The 19,805-nt window shown below is 51.0% G+C and overlaps 1 protein-coding gene across 1 annotated transcript in view; it reads left to right on the top strand.

The window, feature by feature from the left end:
• Positions 1-15,443, top strand: part of PKNOX2 (PBX/knotted 1 homeobox 2) — a 255,030-nt gene extending 239,587 nt beyond the window's left edge. Inside the window, exons 11-13 of the mRNA XM_079928826.1 lie at positions 11,902-11,978; positions 12,941-13,119; positions 14,158-15,443. Coding sequence (XP_079784952.1) covers positions 11,902-11,978; positions 12,941-13,119; positions 14,158-14,384 — 483 coding nt within the window. The 3' untranslated portion in view covers positions 14,385-15,443. The remainder of the gene's footprint in view (positions 1-11,901; positions 11,979-12,940; positions 13,120-14,157) is intronic.
• Positions 15,444-19,805: the final 4,362 nt, after the last annotated feature.

Raw genomic sequence — 19,805 nt, forward strand, 5'->3', positions numbered from 1 at the left:
GTTAAGTCTTCAGCCTGAGACAGAGGGTCACACTGTCCATCCCTCCTCTGACCTTGGACTCAGTTCATGTCCTGCCTCTCGCCCTGCCCTTCGCCCCCCCGCCCCGCTGAGCCCCCTCAAAGGCTCAGGATCTTTCCCTTCCACTCTACGACCACCTCCACCCGGACGTGGGAAGGCAGAGGAAGGTGGAGGCAGGGAAGAGAGGGTGTAGCAGCTGAGCACAAAGCAGAGGGGAAAGAAGGACCCAGGTTAGAGCTGTAGGAGGGACCTGGAACGATGGCAGGGACTTGCTGAACCGTGTGAGTGAGCCCGTCACCCGCCCCAGGCCCTCTGCAGCGCAGAGTGCACTCAGTGTGGATACTGTCGATAAAGCACTTGACATTGGCAAGTCCTCCCCCACTTAATGCCTTCCCCACAGAGACCATGGAGAGAGGACAAGAGAGTGACCCCTGGGCCTTTAAAGTCAGAACTCAGAACTTCTGGAAGAGGGGGAGGAAGAAGATGGGGAGAAGTCCAGGCTCTAGGGACTTAGCATGACGCAGTTGTCCCCTGCAGGCCAAGGCTGGCTCCCCAGATACAGGTGGGCACACAGTTCCCCTAAACCCCAGCTCAGGAAAAATCCTGTGAAGGCTCTTGGTAACAGGGCGCAGTGGAAGGAAGACAGGCTTTCAAGCCAGACAGGCAGGAGTAGGAATTGCCCACTAGCTGGGCAATCACTTTATTTCTTTGAAAAAGGAGATAATACCCATTTTCCATGGTTGAGAAAACTAAATGAGATAACTTATGTAAAGAGCCATGCCTGATACACAATCACACTCAAGAAATGTGAACTTTCTAGAACAGCAGACCAAGAGCAAGTTTTTGAGGCCAAGGCCCAACATCTGTGAAAGTTATTTAGAGGTGGATGGCTGATCTGTTGTTCTGATCTGTAGTACCTCCTGCTTCTCCCATCATTTGACCCTAAGAATACATTGACTAATACTGTTACCTACCTGTTCTGTGTGTATATGTGTGTGTCGAATCTACATGTTGTATATCTCTGACTCAGCTGTAAATTGTTTAAGAATAGAGATCATACATGATACCTCTTCTCTGGGCCCCAAAGCATTGCTTCCCAAAATGGGTACCTTTACAGGATGTAATAGGTGTTGCTCCCAAGAAAGGGTACCCTGATGAAACAGATTTGGGAAAATCTGGTTATACGAAGTTTAACTTATTTCTTTACCCTTAGTATACTAGGGGGGCATCGTGAATTTGCAAGAGGGGGCATGGCTTGAAGCTTTTCCCAAATATTTGATCACTCTGAGTCACTCTTGTTTTCATTGTTGCTCTGAGAACAAGTCTGAGACTGTAGTTCTTGGAGAACCCCACTCTGTGGCAACATTGTATTAGGCATATAGTAGCTGTTCAGTCTTAGAAAAGGTATGAAAAAGGGCAGATCTCAATATCAGTGATGTTCTTATATCCAGTGCAGGGGAGACAACTAATTTGTTGATTGTTTAATTGGAAAAGTTGATTGAAGAAAGAAACAACCATTAAAAAGATACATTTTATTTTTTTAATTTATTTTATTGAAGTAGAGTTGATTTACGATGTTGTGTTAACTTCTGCTGTACAGCAAAGTGACTCAGTTATATATATATATATATGTTTACATTCTTTTTCATATTCTTTTCCATTATGGTTTATCACAGGATATTGAATATAGGTCCCTGTGCTGTACAGTACGACCTCGTTGTTTATCCATCCTATATATACTAGTTTACATCTGCTAACCTGAAACTCCCAATCCTTCCCTCCCACACCCCCATCCCCCTTGGCAACCACAAGTCTGTTCTCTGCATCTGTGAGTCTGTTTCTGTTTCATAGATATATTCATTTGCGTCATATTTGAGATTCCACATACAAGTGATATCGTATGGTATTTGTCTTTCTCTTTCTGACTTACTTCACTTAGTATGATAATTTCTAGTCCGTCCATGTTGCTGCAGATGGCGTTATTTCAGCCGTTTTTATGGCGGACTGGTATTCCATTGTGTGTGTGTGTGTGTGTGTGTGTGTGTATACCACATCTTCTTTATCCATTTATCTGCTGATGGACGTTTAGGTTGTGTCCGTGTCTTGGCTATTGTGAATAGTGCTGCTATGAACATAGGGGTACCTGTAAGATACATTTTATTTTGATTTAAAAGACATACATAATATATTTGTTTGCTAATGTTTTGATATAAGGACAAGGTCATTTTCTGATTAAAGTTTGTCATTTTACTTGCACAAACTTCTCCTATAAGATCTATAAATTTCATCTTTATTTAAAATGGAATAAGAACTTTGGCTTTGGGGAAGTAATCTGTCTGCAGGATATTTCTAGATTTTTATTGTGTATCCCAGTCTCTTATACTTGTCTCACCTGGTCTCACTTTTAAGCAAATTTGAGTCTGGAGTCTTTCCAAAGCACTCCGCTTAGTTTTCTTAGCAACAACTCTTGCTTTTTGCACTCATATTTTATTGGTTTACAGAATAAAGTTACATAATTACAGTAACACGTATAACTGGCATAAACTAGTCAACACAAACACTGCTGACTTTCTGACAAGCACATAAATTGGCTAATGAACATTCTACAGAGTAATCTATTCATCTCAAGCCGTCAGGATACTGCAGACAGCAGTTCTAATGGTTGACAGCAGAAAGGGAGAGCGTGGTATAATCTGTAGACTTGTTTAATAGAGATCGGTTGTTAGAACTTCTATTGTAGATGCTGGTTTTCCTGTTTTCTTCTTTCCCTCAGGCAGAAGTTAGTATTCTTTGATTCCTTTTGCCCTGTGTCCGAGGCTTCTTGTCATTTCCACTGTTCTGGGGCACTAGCAGCTATAGAAATGTATTCAGATGACAGCATGCTCCTGAGATGGAGGCTAAACCCCGGAGCCTTTTTGCTGTTAGGCTGCGGTGAGACTGGAATGGTTTCATCCATCAGTTCCTTGCTTCTGGGTCCCCGAAGAATCCAGTGAGATTTTCTTGCTACTGCATTTTGGCTGAAAGCAGCTAAACTCCTGCTGGAAGCAGTCATTCCGTTACAAATCCAGATAGGGTAAGAAACCCTGGCAGAGGGTCCTCTCCGTGGAGGAGAGAGGGAGGGGCGCAGCCCAGCCCCCGCTTCTGCCCTCATCCCCTCTTGTCCAGATCCCAGCCTCCCCGTGTCCTGCCTGGGTGATTCTGCCTATTTCCGTCAAAAATGTGCCTGTTCTCTGTGCTGCTGTTACCCAAGCACAGGAGCAAGTTTACAGAGTATTTTCTGAGGGTGGGGGGAGCCTAGAGAAGAAACCAAGCCCCAGCGGCCCTGCCACCATCAGAGGAGCCCCTCCTCCCTTAGCTACTTCTGTGCGCCGGGGTGTGGGCCAAGCATTTTCCTGCATCATCTCGTTTCACCCGCCCAGCCGGCGGGTGAAATGATCCTCATTTTACCAATAACAAAACTAGGCTCCATGAAGGTAACGCATTCCCCAAGGTCCCGCAGGATTTGAACCCAGGTCAGCGTGGCTTGAGCCTCTAACGTCTCACCCACTAGGCTGTTACTGCCTCTGCATTGACGCAAGAAACCACAGCATCTCTCAGCTCCCATGCAAAGTCTAGGTAAAGCAAAGGGGGACCCCGACCCTCAGCGGAGGCCCAGAGCCCCATCCTGGGACAGCTGCAGGATTTTGATAGCCGGGCCCTAGTTTTAGATACAGTGAGGCTGTCTTACTGTCTCATCCCTCCTCTTCCTTCCGTATCCATCACATCCACAAGCCCGGCACGCATCCAGCCAGGGTCACAGTTGCGCTCTGCTTGCAGCCATCTCACCCCTGCCCCACAGAGCTGAGGACCTTGCTCCAGGGCCCTCGTATAAACTCGGCTATAGTCACAAAAGCTGAGTGCACAGAAACACCAGGGGCCTTCTCTGTTTGATTCTTTCGGTATTGAAATATAACTCACATGCCATAAAATTCACTCTTTTTAACTGTACAATTCAGAGGTTTCAAGTATATTTACAAAGCTCTGCGATCATTACCACTATCTCATTCCAGACTATTTCATCACCCTGGAAAGAAACCCTGTACCCATTAGCCGTCCCTCCCCTGCCTCTAGAAGCCAGCGATCTACTTTCTGTCTAGATGGGTTTGCCTGTTTTGGGTAATTCACGTGAAGGAAATCGTACGATATGGAGTCTTTTGTGACTGACTTCTTCCATTTAGCGTGATGTGTTCAGGGTTCATCCGTATTGTACCCTATAGCAGTGCTTCCTTCCTGTGTATGACTGAACAGTGTCCCATTGTGTAGATAGACCACATTTTGTTTATCCGTTCATCAGTTTGTGGACATTTGGGTGGTTTCAACTTTTGGGCCTTGAGTGATACTGCTACACACATGCGTGTACACCCCACGATTCTGAGCCCGTCCTTATCTGTGAGATTCCTTGTCAGATTGCCAGCTATCCTCACCCACAGGGCTAGAGCCTCACATGCTGGGCTCATCCCTGCTGGGAGAAACAGGGTTGCCGCACGCCCGGGTACAGTGTGTGCCCTGCACAAGGGCTCCCAGCCGGGGAAGGCTTGTGGAGGTGAGATCCGGTTGGTTGCCTCTGCGCCTTGGTGTTGCTTTCAGTCACTCAGCAAACGTTCTTGCCCCCTTCCCTGTGCCTAGCATTGTATTAAGCTCTGAAGGAAGCATGCATCCATCCCTGTCAGAGGCCCATGTACAGGCTTCATCGACAGCTGACTTAGAACAGTGGTGGCTCTTACAACAGCGACAGTCTATGGAAAGGGCATGGTACTCGGAGGCAGGATCTAGATTTGAGTCTCACTGCCCCCTCTTCGTAGCCAGCAGACCTGCGGTGAATTGCTTAACCTCATGAAGCCTCAGTTTCCTCTGCTGTAAAATGGGAATCACGATACCCAGCTAGAATAAGATGATGGATGTGAAGGTACTTTGTCCTGATACTGACACAGCTGCTGCTACAAATACCCCCCGTCTCCCTCCAGGAATCCCCACCATCTGCCCTGCCTTGGAAAACGCTGAGAGAAAGCTTGACACTTCTAGGGAATCTGTGGAGGAAAGTAGGAAACATTGAAAAGCAAGAAAATGGCCTAGGGAGACTGAACCATTCTTGTTCCAGAATATTTTGTCTACTACTTTTTCCTTTAACTTCATCACCTTATCTGAAATCTCACTCATCAGAGACCCACTTAAAATGAGCCAATCCTTGTCAAAATACCTACAGCGAGGCCCTGAGGCCATCACTCCTTCACAGCTTAGGTATGAATTCATCCAAAAGCTTGGTCTTCTACACCCACTCAGCTAAGATCACTTTCATGGGAAGAGTGCCAGTGCCTATTATTGGTAGAAGATGAGATTAGAACATTTTTAAACACAGCATTCTGAGGAGGTAAGCCAGACTGGGGTGCCAGAGGAAAGGTTCCTAGCAATTGTTTTCAACCTCTTCTAGGTCCTTGACCCTTCTGAGAATCTGATGAAAGCTTTATCTCCATCATCATGAACATAGTTGCAGGGCATTTGACCGTGAAGCCCTAGAGGCCAGAGGCCTCCAGTTCAGGAAGCTGACTGTAGGATAACATGAAGACCCGGGGATTAGTGAGAGGGGTGCTGGGAAGAGTCAGCAAGGCACCAAAAAGGGAGAAGCTGACAAAATCTGTGCTCTCCAGTCTCAGCGTTTACCCAGGTCTAGTTCTGTTCCCTGAAAGTAGGGGAAGATCTCTTGTTCGTTCTTCCTGAATCCGGGGGGGCTTCTCTCCACCAGAACACAGATCTTTAACTGAACTGTCCACTAAAACCTAAGCTTCAGGTAGGAGACATGATTTCGGCACTCAAAGGGCTGATCAATGAATCGGGGGAATAAATCATACACGTACTACGAGCAGTCAACCCGTGATGTAATCCAGTGCTGTTACACAAACACACACGCAAGGGGCTGGGGAAGAGATGACTCGATAGAGGTGGGGGGCTTGCCCATCTTGCTGGTCAGACACATCCAGCATAGTGTGTCCGGGACTGAGCATCAGATATCAAAAGGTCCTTTGACGAGTTGTGTCCAGAGAATGGCAGCTAGGATGGGGAAATGTCTGTTCAAATGATTCCGACAGGAAACGTGTCACATGATGAATGGTTAAAGGCTGGGGATGTTTGGTCTGTAGAAAAGATTAGTTCCTTTAGGGCAGCCTGGTACAGTAGAAGGAACAAGGCTTTGGAGGCAGACAGACCCGAGATTGAGCCCTGCTCCATTTCTTACTGACTATATGACCTTGAGCGGGTCAATTAACTTCTCTGATGTCAATTTCCTCTTCATAAAATGGAGATAATAATACCTACCTATGGTGAATATCAACAGTACGTTAAAAAGCGCAGTAGCTGACAGAGGTGGAATGGCTGTGGTTAAAGACACAGGGGGTGTGGGTCCCAGCTCTGCCATGTACCCCCCATATAACCTGGGGCCAGCGTTTAATGCCTCTGGGCTCAGTTTTCTCATGTGCAGAAGGTAGCCCCTCCCCATCCCCCTTCCCCCACAAATATGCTTGAAACCATCAGTTGTGGGAATAGCACCGTTAATACGTAGGCAGCCTGATACAAGCTAGAATTCCCCCACCCTCTCCTACCCATCTTCACACCCACAAACACACACAAAGGGAATGGTGACAAGTACCAGTTACCCCCTAGGGTCCTATGATCATTCAACGAAGACATACTGAACGCTCGGCATGGGCCAGGCGTTTTCCTCGGCACCAGTGAGGTGGGGATGAAAAGACAGGTGTGGACCCTTTTCTCAAACATTGCAGCCTGTCTGGTTGGGGTGAAAAACAACAGATCATCCTTGTAGTGTGTGGAATCCTGGGTAGGGTGAGGGCTCAGAGCTCATGGAGGGGGACCTAAGGGGTTGGGAGCAGGTTAAGAAGGACCAATCTTGCTGCCATGAGAAGGATGGATTGAAGAAGCCAGAGGGAGGGAGAGTGGTTTTGTAATTGCAGGAGGGTGAAGAACAAGAAGGCAGTAGATTTTTACAATGAGAAACTATACGGCAATGAACATGCATGTGATTGTTACATGGAACAGCCATAAGTGGATCTCACACCATACTGTGGAGTGAAATACTACATGCTACATGATTCCATTTATACAGAGTCCCAGACCAGGCAAAACTAAGCCATAATGGTTAGGGATGTAACATAGATAGTAAAACTATAAGGAAAAGCAAAACAAGTGATTACCATAAACATCAGGTTATCTTTGGGGAGGATATCTTTGGAGGTATGTGATTGGGAGGGGGCAGAAAAGGGGCTGCTGGGGTGCTGGTAGAAGTCTAGTTTTTGACCTGGCAGGTGGTCACATGGGTGTTTGTGATACTACACCAAGCTATGCATTTCAGTTCTTTGTGCTTTTCTGTGTGTGCACAACTGTAAGTGGGGAGGGGAGTTGAAAAGAGAGAGAAATGGAAGAGTGGGACATATAAGCAAGGGCAGCTACAGCAGGAAAGGGAGGGTCCTTGGGTGACTTGTGTGCCCCTCTCCACCCCAAACTGCTGTAGCATCTCTGAAGTCAGGGTGTGCCCGCGTCTTCGATGTGATGAAATGTGGTTGTTTCAGGGCCCCTCACCATCCTGGCTGCCTCCCTCCGGCTGGTCTCTGGCCCTTCTAGAGCAGCGGCCACGCTGTGAAGCTGTGGCCGCAGCAGATCACGTGCCCACAGTTGGTCAGGAGCGAGAAGGGGAGGAGGGTGTGGTTGACCCCAGTGCAGGAAAGTGGGAAAGCCAGCTCCAGGCGGCCCCTGCTCCAGCGGCAGCTCCGCCTCACACCTGCAGGCCGCTGCTTCCCACGCGCTGTGTCCCTCCGGGACGTGGCCGGCCTCCTGCGGGTCTTCCTGGGCTAGGAGGTGGGTGCACCATCTTGGGTGGGCTTTGAGTGAAAGGCGTGGCCAGGGGCCCATGGGCCAGCCTGGCTGCGCTGCTTTCAGACCCGGGACCCTAGGGGGAACCCATAGTTCAGACTGAGAGATGCCTTCAGCTCCATTTTAGCCCAGAAGAGACTTGAGTTCCAGGGCCAAAAGGGAGGTGTCAGGGACAGAGTTTGGTCAGACGTCAGAGGAGCTTCCCGATGCCAACTGTGGTGTCGTGAAACGCCTACTCAGTATAAATCCTGCAGTTCCCTTCCCCAGAGACTAAATATTCAGCGATACCGTGTCTGGGAGGCTTCACCATGTGGTGCAGAGTGAGTCAGTGCAGCGCACATGCTTTGCCTGCATCATTCATTCAATCACCCCCGAAGTCCAGGGAGTAGCCACCATCCTCATATTTCTATTTTAAGCCCAGGAAACTGAGGATGGCATACGTCAAACAATGAATCGCCAGGAGGGCCACACGGCTGGTTAGGTGGTGGGTGCAGGACACAACCTCTGCAAAGGCCATGCTCTTATTAACCACCAGGCAGCACTGCCCAGCCCCCTGAGGCTCCCCGCTGGCCCTGAAAAGGAGCTGGAATTTTCTGGTCCATTCTCTGTCCCTCCTAGAGGGCTGCTGCCTGTGCCCTTCCCTCCCGACTCCAGAGGAGCCCCTCCAAACTGTGATCAGAGAGCAGCTGCCGCAGCCTGATGGCTCAGCACCGTCTCGCTGGATACCTCTCCCCGTCCCTGGCCTCGAGCCCTTCCGATCGCGCTAAAAGTAGCACTGACCAAATCGAGGGCTGTCCAGGGGCCAGGACTATTTTGACTCTGTCCTCAGGAATCATCTGGTGTGAGGCGTAGACGAGCTGGACTGCTCCCATGAGCACCCAGACGTGGTGCCAGGAACGTTCTGGCGACACACCTGTCCCCAAGGCCGTGCCCGATGCAGCCACTCACCCCATGGCCTCCACCGCATGCCTCACGGGACACTGGTCCCAGGAGCGATGGGTGGTGGGACTTGCCCCCCAGGAGGATAAGGGCTTTGTATCCCTACCATAAGAGAACAACCAGCCAGTTTCAGGGTCCCTGCCTCTCCTCCCTCTCCAGTAATTGGGAACACATTAATCTGTGGATTGATGACATCCACTCAGAGTGGCGGCCCGCACGCGAAGCCTCCTTGGAGACAGCAGCAAATATTATCTGGGTGGCGCTGAAGCATTTCCTTCTCTGGAGGTTTCTAATGATGGACGAGATTTGCATCTGACTGACTTGACTCTAAGTCCCAGTCCAAAGCCCCTGTCTGGAAGGCCCAGGTCCTCCTTTACTGGGATGGCTTGGCCATTCTTCAAAATCCAGTTGAAGTCCCTCCTCCCTAGGGAAGGCTCCCCTGACTTCTCTTACCACCCGACAGGTACTTACACACTACGTTTTCTTCTTCTTTTTTTTTTTTTTGCCTCCAGAATCTGAGCTCTTTACTAAAACAGTTTACAGACTGCAGTGCTGAAGACACACTACCTTTTAATAGAGGCTTTTTCCTTTGCCTGTAGCCTTGCCCTCTAAGCTGTGAGCTCTATGGCCAGGTATCGTTCAGTTGCGGCCACCTCCGAGGTAGCAGCTTCCCAGCATTTGTGGTTGATGAACCGGCGCAGTCGGCAAGGCTCAGGGAACAAGTCAGCCATCTCCTTCTTGTGCTGGTTCACTCATCTGTTTCATACACAACACTGAATATCCACTCTGCCTGTTACTGGTCTGGACACTGGAGATGCAATGTCTAATAAGACTGGGTCCCTGCCTGAGAGCAACTCCCAGGATAGGGGGGAGATATCTATCACCGTATAGCGGGCTAAAGGCAATTATTCAAGTGCAGCAGGCAGTGACTAACTTTGCCCCGGGGAGCTGGGGGGAAAGGCCTCTCAGAGGACTTGACCTGTGAAAGGTCTTTGCAGAAGCTCAGAAACGTACGCAGTGGAAAAGTGGGAGAAAGCTTTCCAGCAGAGGGAACAGCATGTGCAAAAGCATGGAGGTATGAAGGGCCTAGTGGGGCCCGGGAAGGCCGAAAGGTTACTATATTTTTGCTGTGTTCTCAGGCCGGTTGCCTTGGATGACGGGGAGGCTGCTCGGCTCCCATCAGGGCCGCTGAGCTTGGAGCTCCACGGGGCAGGGGAGGAGGGCTCGGCCACCACCCCCCCGAGGGTGTCAGATGCACGGAGCCCCTGGGAGGCTACGGTCTCCTCCCCACCTCCCTGGGCTCCTTCCCAGTTAGATGAAATTGGCTCCTATGACACCGACGTGCTTTCCTTCTTGTTAGAATCTTAATATTATATGACTCACGAGTCCCGGCTGCCCTGGTGTTGTGATCAGGGTCAGAAGTGTGAATTAAAACAACACACGACCCTGATTGCTTCAGTCGAGGGACATTGAGGACACCGAAGAGGTTCCTTTCCTTTGTCACTGATAATGAGAGTTCTGTGGAGGTTGTTGATCTCTAGCTCATCCCTTAGAGAGCTTTAAGCACCTTGCCAACATTGTCCAACAGTAATACGAAGAGCGATCTCTTATTGAGCACTTTACAAGTATAATTTCTTTTAATCATTAGATGACTTTATCATGTGGGGTTAAGTGATGTGCCTGAGATCTCACAGCTCTTCATGATAGAGCCAGAATCTGAGCCCTGGTCTTCAGGACTTTGGAAAGCCCAAGCACCACTATCTCAATAAGGGGATGATTCTGACCTGAGGACAGCTTGGCCCTCTACCCTGAGAGCTCCCGAACCTCCCCTAGCTGCCAGGGCAAGGCTCTGACCCGTTCAGACGCTCATCACACCTATATTGCAAGCCTGCTGGGTGCCAGGTGTTATGCAGAAGCCTGGGAAAGACACACAGACACATAGACCCAGACATCATGGGGCTCACCACCCAGTGGGATCCAGAAGGTCCCCTAACCCTCTGCCACCCCAAACTTTCCCAGTCTTTAATGTGACCTATTCAGCCTCCCCAGCGCTTTGGCCAACACCCACTTCTCCTAAGCTTCTCCGGTGCTTGTTATCCAAACCCCAGCACCCACCGCCTTGTTTCTTTTGCTCAGCAGCCATTTGTACTTCAGGTCCATGTGGCGGGTGCTGGGGATACATTAATAAGAGCTGGTCTCTGCCCTCATGAAACATGATCCGAGAGAGAGACAAACGTGTAATCAGTGCAGGACTGAAGGCCCTGCCCCACGTCCTCACTCACCCCCACAAAGACACTGACTTCGTCTCACAAAGTGGCAGCATGAAGTGATGGGGGCAGCCCGGACCAACGTCAGAACTGAGTTCTGACGGGGAGTTCTGAACTGAGTTCTGGGGGACAGTGGAGATAGTCCTTCAGTTTCTTCACCTAACCTGCCTCTTACCAAGTTTTACCGATATGCTTTATGAAGTGAAATTAAGTGCATGAAAGCATTTCATAGGCTACAAAGTATTACACAAGTCGTAGTTATCATTATATTTATCTTCCGTCTCCTAGGATGCCTGCATGAATCTGCACACGTAGTAGATATTCAGTAAATGTCAGTTAGTTTAAATTAAATGGATTCGTTCACCCGTTTACCACCTTCTGAGAGTCCTGTGGGCTCTTGAGGCCATTGTCAATCCTAATATTGATAATGCCTGACCTGCCTGTTTGGGGGTGGACCAAGTGAGAATGCGACACTGCTTTGGAAGCGATCAGTATTGAACTGTACCAACCCTTGGGAAACCACTTGGTCCTCCACCATGGGGGGCTGGGCTCAGGGCAGGTAGCCCTCCTCAGGCACAGAGCAGCCTCCCTCCAAGCCCTTGGCCATTCTTTCTGGGGAACATTACACTTTCCCCTTTTTGGGCTTCTAAACCCCTGGGGCTACCTGGCCTGCGATGCTGCCTGTGTTGTGGGCACGGTCTCTAGGGGGACCAGGCCACCACGGGCCCACCCCTCACTAGCCCTTCACCTCTCATTTCAGCACCCCTACCCCACGGAGGATGAGAAGAGGCAGATCGCAGCCCAGACAAACCTCACCCTCCTGCAAGTGAATAACTGGTGAGTTAGTATCGCCTGCCCAGAGGCTCTCAGAGCCAGGGGCCACTTGATGGGCAGGGGAATGCATAGCAGGGGAAAGAGGCTAGAGTGCCCAGCCTGGCCTCAGTCTCAACCTGGCGACCATGCCAGCCATCGCATGTGGGCTGGAAGCAGATATCCGGAATCAACACCTATAGCTTCATCTGCAGCTTCTCAGCGCCCTCTCCTGGGAAACTGTGTCAGGAACATCACTGGGAGCTTCTTGCCTTCTTGCAGAAAACCCAGCCCCACCTGCACTACGGACACACAGGGGTGCCTGCATCCCACGACCCGAGGCCACCGGTGGTCATCTGGTCTACTCACCACCCGTGTAAAAAGAGCTCAGGCTGAAACGCTCTGCAGGGCTGGGAGCAGGAAGAATAGGGAGGAGCTGGCAGTCCTCACCCCACAGGGCTCCCGTGCCCCCTCCTCTGTGGCCGCCTGGGGTGTCATAGAAACCTCAGAGGGCAAGTTCTGGCTGGATGGGAGCAGACCCTTGGCCCTCTGGAGAGAGGTCAGGTCAGAGGTTAGTGCCTTTGACTGGGGGGCTCTTCCTTCCTCTGTTCAGTCCTGACCGGTCTGGAGCAGAGATTCCTGACCCTTCTCACGCATTCGTCCCACGCTGGTTCGTGGTCCCCAAGCCCCCTGGTGACGTCACGAGCTCCTCGGTGCCCAGGGCTCATCACAGCTATGCTTCCACACCCTAGACCAGACCCGGGTCTGTTCCGTACAAGGACCAGCTTCTCAGAGTCTGGAAGCAGCTTAGCGCTCTCTGCACACACATGCACACGTGTGCATACACGTGCACACAGACACGCACACGTGTGCATGCACACGTGTGCATACACACGTGCACACACTCACACACAGACACACGTACCTGCGCACACATGCTCCCGCCCCCCCGGTGGTGACTAACCCGTCTCCATCTTACCCCTGGGCAGGTTCATCAACGCCCGGAGGCGCATCTTGCAGCCCATGCTTGACGCCAGCAACCCCGACCCCGCCCCCAAAGCCAAGAAAATCAAGTCGCAGCACCGGCCCACCCAAAGATTCTGGCCCAACTCCATTGCTGCAGGGGTGCTGCAGCAGCAGGGTGGTGCCCCGGGGACAAACCCCGATGGTAAGAGCTGGGGCTGAGGGTACTGCAGATGGGGGCGGGGAGCTGGTCGGGAGGGGCTCCTGGAGCTCCTATGGGCGCAGCTGTGCACAGAGTCAGGGGCTGATAGTCTACACGCTTGAGTGGCCGTGTCAGCTCTGTCACAATGGGTATCCCTACCTGATCCCCATCAAACGATGTATGTCAGCCTGAAAGAAGAGGATTTTTTTTTTTTTTTTTTTGCGTATACTTTAACAAGCCAAAAGCAATCTCACAGAGACGAGTGGGAGTCAGCTGGTGGTCATCTGAGTCAGTGGCTCCTCAGCAGAGTCCCCCCTCCTCAGTCCCACACCCACCTGAAGTTCCTCAGCACCAGTGTCCGCACAGTTCCCCAAGAGCCAGGGCCATCTATAAATACCGAAGCAGGCAGCTGGCTTGCGAACGGAGGCCAGCAAGAGCATTGTTTTCCCAGCTTCTCCATCACACCCTTCGTATACACGTTTCTAATTGCCGGTCGCCTGGTGCACAATGAATAATTCAATGAGCCACGAGCCAGACAACGTTTTATAGCTTAGCATGTGAAGCTAGCTCTGTGTGGGAAGTGGAGTGGAGGTGTACACGTGTGCAGGCGTACCTTCATGTCTACGTGCATTTATATGACTGGGTACCAGTTCTGTGTGGTGGGCAATAGTCTTATGGGGTAGAGTAGAAATCAACAGATTTTGAGCTTGACCAAGCAGGGAGAGAATCCCAGCTATATCATGCCTGACTGTGTCATTCTGAGCTAATGACTCAACTGTCTGAGACTGTTCCCTCCTCTTGAGGATGGGGGTGATGACACCTACTTACAGAATTCTTCGAAAGGCAACAGTGTTTGACATACTTACACAGAAGATGCTCAGGAAGTGGTACCCAGGAGCGCTGCTGCTTGGGATGGGGCAGGGAGCGGCTGACAGGGGAACGGACGGGAGACTTCGCGCCAGGGGACTGTCTAGCGTAGGAGCTCACCACTGAAGCCCCTGGCTTTCCTGGGCCTGACCCTTGCCTTCTTCTCCCACATAGGTTCCATCAACCTGGACAACCTGCAGTCCCTGTCCTCAGACAATGCCACCATGGCCATGCAGCAGGCTATGATGGCCGCACACGACGACTCACTGGATGGGACAGAAGAAGAGGATGAGGATGAGATGGAAGAGGAAGAGGAAGAGGAGCTGGAGGACGAGGCCGACGAGCTGCAGACAACGAATGTCAGCGACCTGGGCTTGGAGCACAGTGACTCCCTGGAGTAGCCGGGCAGCCCAGGTGGCACTGATCACCGAGCAGGAGTGTCGTCAGGAGGGCTTCAGGCTCGGGGGGGAGGAGACACGGGCAGGCAGCCCCGAGGAAGTTGGACCCTGGCTTCCCAAAATCAGTAGCTGGAGGAAATGCAGAGGAAACACCTGTTCCTTCCCAACCACCAAGCTTCCACCAGTACCCTGGCCCCACTTCCCTAGAGCTGCAGAGGACTCCGTTTGGCGGGGCCAGTCGAGCAGCCTGGACAGAAAGGCGGGAGTGAGATCTGGACTCACTGAATCCCTGAGGACAGATGGCACCCACGCCCCCAAACCCCCGCCACCGAAGGACTTGAGTTGTGTACAAGCCCTGCGCCGTGAGGTGGATCAGTGCTGTTCACAGAGTGAGCGTTTGCCAGGGAACAGAGTTAGGAGGAAAGGGAGAGACAAAGGGGGTCTGCGTTCCACCTCCAGAGGGCTGTTAGCTCCTCTGAGAGACGTTCAAGGGCAGGAGGGAGCCTCAACGTATAATCCATGGCTGGAGGAGGGGAACGGCCTGAGGCGTCGCATCCGGCAGACCAGGGTGGGACCTGGACTCCTGGAGCTCCTCTCAGCCCTCCATGGCCCTGTCTCTGGGTACAGGCAGCCGTGGACTTGGGAGAGAGGGATGGGAGCCACCGGAGCTGCCTTCTCTCTCTCCTGGAAATCAGTGGTAAGCTGGTGGGCTCATTTATAGGAGGTAAAGTGGAGTCCCTTCACCTGGGTTGGCTCCAGGACCCAAGGAGATGGCAGAACCTGGGCTAGGAGCCAGATCAAGGTGACTTTGGGGACCACAGCGATCCCCAGCGGTCACAGAACTCAGCTCCTGTAACAGCAGGACAGCGGTGTCTTATCCCAGATGTTCCAGCCCTCAGATGGAGCTCCCCAGACGTTCCACCCCCTCCAGGGGCCATCAGAGAGGGTGGAGCCAGGTTAGCTTGGAATCTGTCCACCCTTCCTGTCCCTCACTGCTGTCCCCCTGCTCCCAGGCCGGCTCCACCAGCCTTCATCCTCTCGTCTTCACTCTGTCCTTCAGAGGAGGCAGAAGAAACAGTGGAAAGAAGCATCCAGCCCAGTGGGAAGCCAGGGGTTGGAGAAGGTGCTACGTCCCTCTTCTCATCAATATCCAAAGTGTGGAGGAGGTGCCCCACCCCCCGCCTCACTGTTCTACACGCCATCACTTACACAGCACTGGAGGAACTGGGGCTCCACCAGGAGGAGGAGTCTTCCCACCATCTGCCCCACACACACCCTCCCACCCCAACATCCAGTCCCCCGGGGTTGGCACCCCATCCTCCCGTTCCCTCCCACCCCTATGGCTGTGAATGACGGGACTGATCCCACGTGTGTTTTCCATTGAAGTTAATTTAATGGACTTGCAGCTTCATTTGTCAGTCGTGCGTTGGCCATCTCCATCAGTGGCAGGATGTGAGTGGCTGCCTGGCTCAACTCAAGGGCCCCCGCGGGGCCCCCTAAGGAGGAGCAAAAGGATGGTGGCTTTCCTGAGGTCTCCCTGAAATGAATGTATTTCTTCCCCCAAAAGAGCTGATATTTAATGTTTTAATAAGGATTTTTGAGAAACAAATAACCTTATTTATAATCTGGGTGATCCAATCATTTTTTACTCCCTTTTGATGCCATAGGTAGAGGAAAGTCTAGCTTTTTTGGCGTGAGACTTTTGCAACGTGAAGTGGGATAAAATACATTTCCTGTTCTGGTTCACTTTTCTTGTTCACATGCACACTCTTCCACTTATCACTTTGGACAGGCATCCCACCCCAGCACAGGCACACCTGCACACATGTGCCCACACATCCTCCTCCCAGCCCCCTCCACCTGCCTAATTAATGTTATGCAACCTCTTCTGATGTATCCACCAAACCAGTACTGAATGTGGCCGAGTTTTCAGTAAACCTTATTACCTACCATAATTCTGGCACGCGATTCTCTTTTTCTGTGATTAGGGGTTAGGGGGACCCTGGACCAGAGAAAATTTGGAGGCCTCAGCATACTCCTTGTTGACCTGAATACCCATGAAAGGACCAAGGAAGAAGGCTTTCTGGGTGTCCTCAGTTTACCTCTCTGGGGAGGACGACGGCCAAGTTCAGTACACTCAGCGCAGACGTGTCTGCTCCAAGACAAAGAGATGAAGGAGGGCAGACAGGAGGAGGCTCTGCACTGCCCTCTCCTGGCAGGCTGCCCCCATAGCAGGGGAGCTCTTCCAACACACTCTACCCTCAAAGCCCCTTGCTTTTCCGACCTCCATCCAAGCTGGGGCCACCACTGCCCCTCCCCCAGCCCTCACATGCCCTATCCCTCAGGTGAAAGGTCCCAGGAATCAGGAAGGAGAGGCAGTCTTGACTGCCACATTGAATCCAGGAGCTGTGTCCAGAGCGTAGCCTGCCCTTTGAACCCCATAATTCAGCACTCTATTCCCTAGGGCGGGAAGAAAGTTAGAGGCAGCTATCTCCCCAATTAAGTGAGAGGCAGTCTTTCATGTTACTTTCAACCTAGAGGTTTCATTATCTGGGCCCTGTACTGGGGTATCAGTTTAGAAGCAGGAGGGAGGGTTCCTTGTTCCCGTTCAAAAAGGCTGCAGAGTTCACGCTTACCCGTGGACACCCTCTGGCCAGGCTGAAGATGGGAAAGGGAGTGATTCCACAGGCAAAACGGATCTCCACGCAGCGTGGATAGCGGTCCCCTGGGTCACCGCCCTCCCAGAGCCCAGCCCCCAGTCACACCTGGAGATTCTGCAAACACAGCAGAGACGCCACCCCTGGGCAGTGAAAAAAGTCTCAAGAGCCACAGGACGGTGATACCTGGAACCTCACCTTCCAGAGCCAGGAAGACAGCTTTCAAAGCAGTGATTTCCAAGGAACACAGTCTTAAAAGATATGCTATCCAAAAAAAAAAAAAAAAAAAAATTCCACAGCCTAATTAGTCTAGGATGAACTGCATATCATATTTTGATAGAGGAGTTTCATAATGTGCATTAGTACATTAAAGCCTCTGAGAAGTCCTGCAGGAAAGAAACCTGTCTCTGTTTAACATGTTCCCCAAATTTATCTTTTTTTTTTCAAGTAATGTCTATTCAATTACACTAGTTACACACAAAACACATTTTAGGAAACACTACTCTCAGAAATTACAGTGGCCTACCCCAGCCTCTCCCACCCCTTCCTAAGTGTTTCTCTCAAGTTCCACCATCTTTTACACAATGCTTCTAACTAAAAAGTGGTTTCCTAAATCATTTGAGATGTGGGTGGTTGTGTTTTGAGAAGGCAGCAAGCTCTGTCTGTGCATGACCCCAATCCTATCCAACCCACGGAGAAGACGTGCCACAATCCATGCAGAAGTAAGAGATGGGACAATGCGGGGGTGGGGGTGGGGGAGAGGTTCCTTTACCCCCAAAATGGAGCTGTGGTATCAGGGCCCTGGGAAATGTTCAGACTAACTTTTAGCCCCAGCCCTGAGCCCATCAGGGATGAACTGATTGGAGATTCCTGCTCAGGGAAGTTCATGAGCAGAGCTCAACTTCCTTGGCCATGGGACCTCTCTGCTGCCTTGGATGTGACCAGATGAGGGCAGTGACTGTCACACGGCAGCCGGCACGAACTCATTCATTCATGTATTAATTGAGCGCCGACTCTGTCCCAGGCAGTTCTAGATACTGAGGACATAACTGTGATCAACAAAGACATAGTTCTTGCCTTCAGGGAATTCACATTCTAGGGGAAGATTGAGACTGAAGTGAGCTCCTAACATCCCATAATGGATGAGTTATGATCGCTTCCTAGGACAATGACCTCAAACTTGATCATTCAGAGCTGTATACAGGAGACACTCAGGTCAAATTCAGCTCACAGTCATGTTTTGTCTGGACCATATATTGTTTTGTAAAATTTGGGGGCCAACATTTAAGTTAGAAGGTTGCACATAAAAATTCAGATTCCTGGTTTCTCTTCAAAAATCAGGCAATCAGGCAACTCGGGACTTATATTCCCACCCGGCTACAGCTGAATGTAGTTGAGTCACTGCCGCCCCTGATGATGTGGCCTCCAGGTCGTCATGACAATGGCAACTCACGTGATCCCCCACCCAGAAGGCTGAGGGTCATTTATTATTGGGCGGCCGCTCCTTGGATGGCTCATTGACTAATTAAGCTTCCTCCTCCCTTTTATTCTTTTCCTTTTTTGCCTTTCCCTCCAATATTTGAGTGGTTTTTTTAAAAAGGACAATATAGCTTTATACCCATTGCTCTATCGAGAGTGAAGGCGGCACATCACTGGTGGCGCAGTGGTTGAGAATCCGCCTGCCGATGCAGGGGACACGGATTCGAGCCCTGGTCCGGCAAGATCCCACATGCCACAGAGTGGCTAGGCCCGTGCGCCACAACTACTGAGCCCGCAAGCCACAACTACTGAGCCTGTGCACCTAGAGCCCATGCTCCGCAAGAGAAGCCACCGCAACGAGAAGCCCGTGTACCGCAACGAGGAGTAGCCCCCGCTCACCGCAGCTAGAGAAAGCCCGCACGCAGCAACGAAGACCCAATGCAGCCAAAAATAAATAAATAAAAGTAAATTTATAAAAAATAAAACAATGGTTCCTTTAAAAAAAAACGTGGGGGGGGGGGCTCTGCACATCCCTGGTGGCGCAGTGGTTGAGAGTCCGCCTGCCGATGCAGGGGACACGGGTTCGTGCCCCGGTCCGGGAAGATCCCACATGCCACGGAGCGGCTGGACCCGTGAGCCATGGCCGCTGAGCCTGCGCGTCCGGAGCCTGTGCTCCTCAACGGGAGAGGCCACAACAGTGAGAGGCCCGCGTACCGCAGGAAAAAAAAGGGGGGGGGCTACTCTGCCTTTGAAAAAAATTCGGGAGAATATATTTGTGGAAGTGAAGAATCTCGCACCTTTAATTGCAAAGGTACCTGTGTCTGACATCCAGATACCTTCACTCATACGTTGCCTGCCTACCTGGCCCTCAGAGGTGATCATGAGCCTTGAGGCATAAAAACCACCAGGTTGCTTGTTATATATGATTAGGTCCCACGACTAGATTTTTCCCAGATTCTGATCAAGATGCTAAAGACTTTGAGAAACATCGCTCTCAGAAAATAGTTTTCAGGTGCCTTTTAGAAGTTCCTTGTTTTATAGCTGCTCCCGTTAACTTCCTCTGCTAAATACACTACAACTCCCTGAGCCAGTTAATCATTCAGTGAGTATCCACAGGTGCCTACTATGTGCCTGGCACCGTATGGGGGACAGAGGATAATTTAACTTTGCAGAGCAGCCCAGGCCAAAGGTCACAGAGGACTGGTAGAAAGAATGCCAATAGCATCATACTCCACGCACTTCTTTCTTCCTTCCTTTCTTTCTTTTTGGCTGTGCTGGGTCTTCGTTG

Source organism: Stenella coeruleoalba (genome assembly GCF_951394435.1).
Source record: "Stenella coeruleoalba genome assembly, chromosome: 8".
Taxonomy (NCBI): domain Eukaryota; kingdom Metazoa; phylum Chordata; class Mammalia; order Artiodactyla; family Delphinidae; genus Stenella; species Stenella coeruleoalba.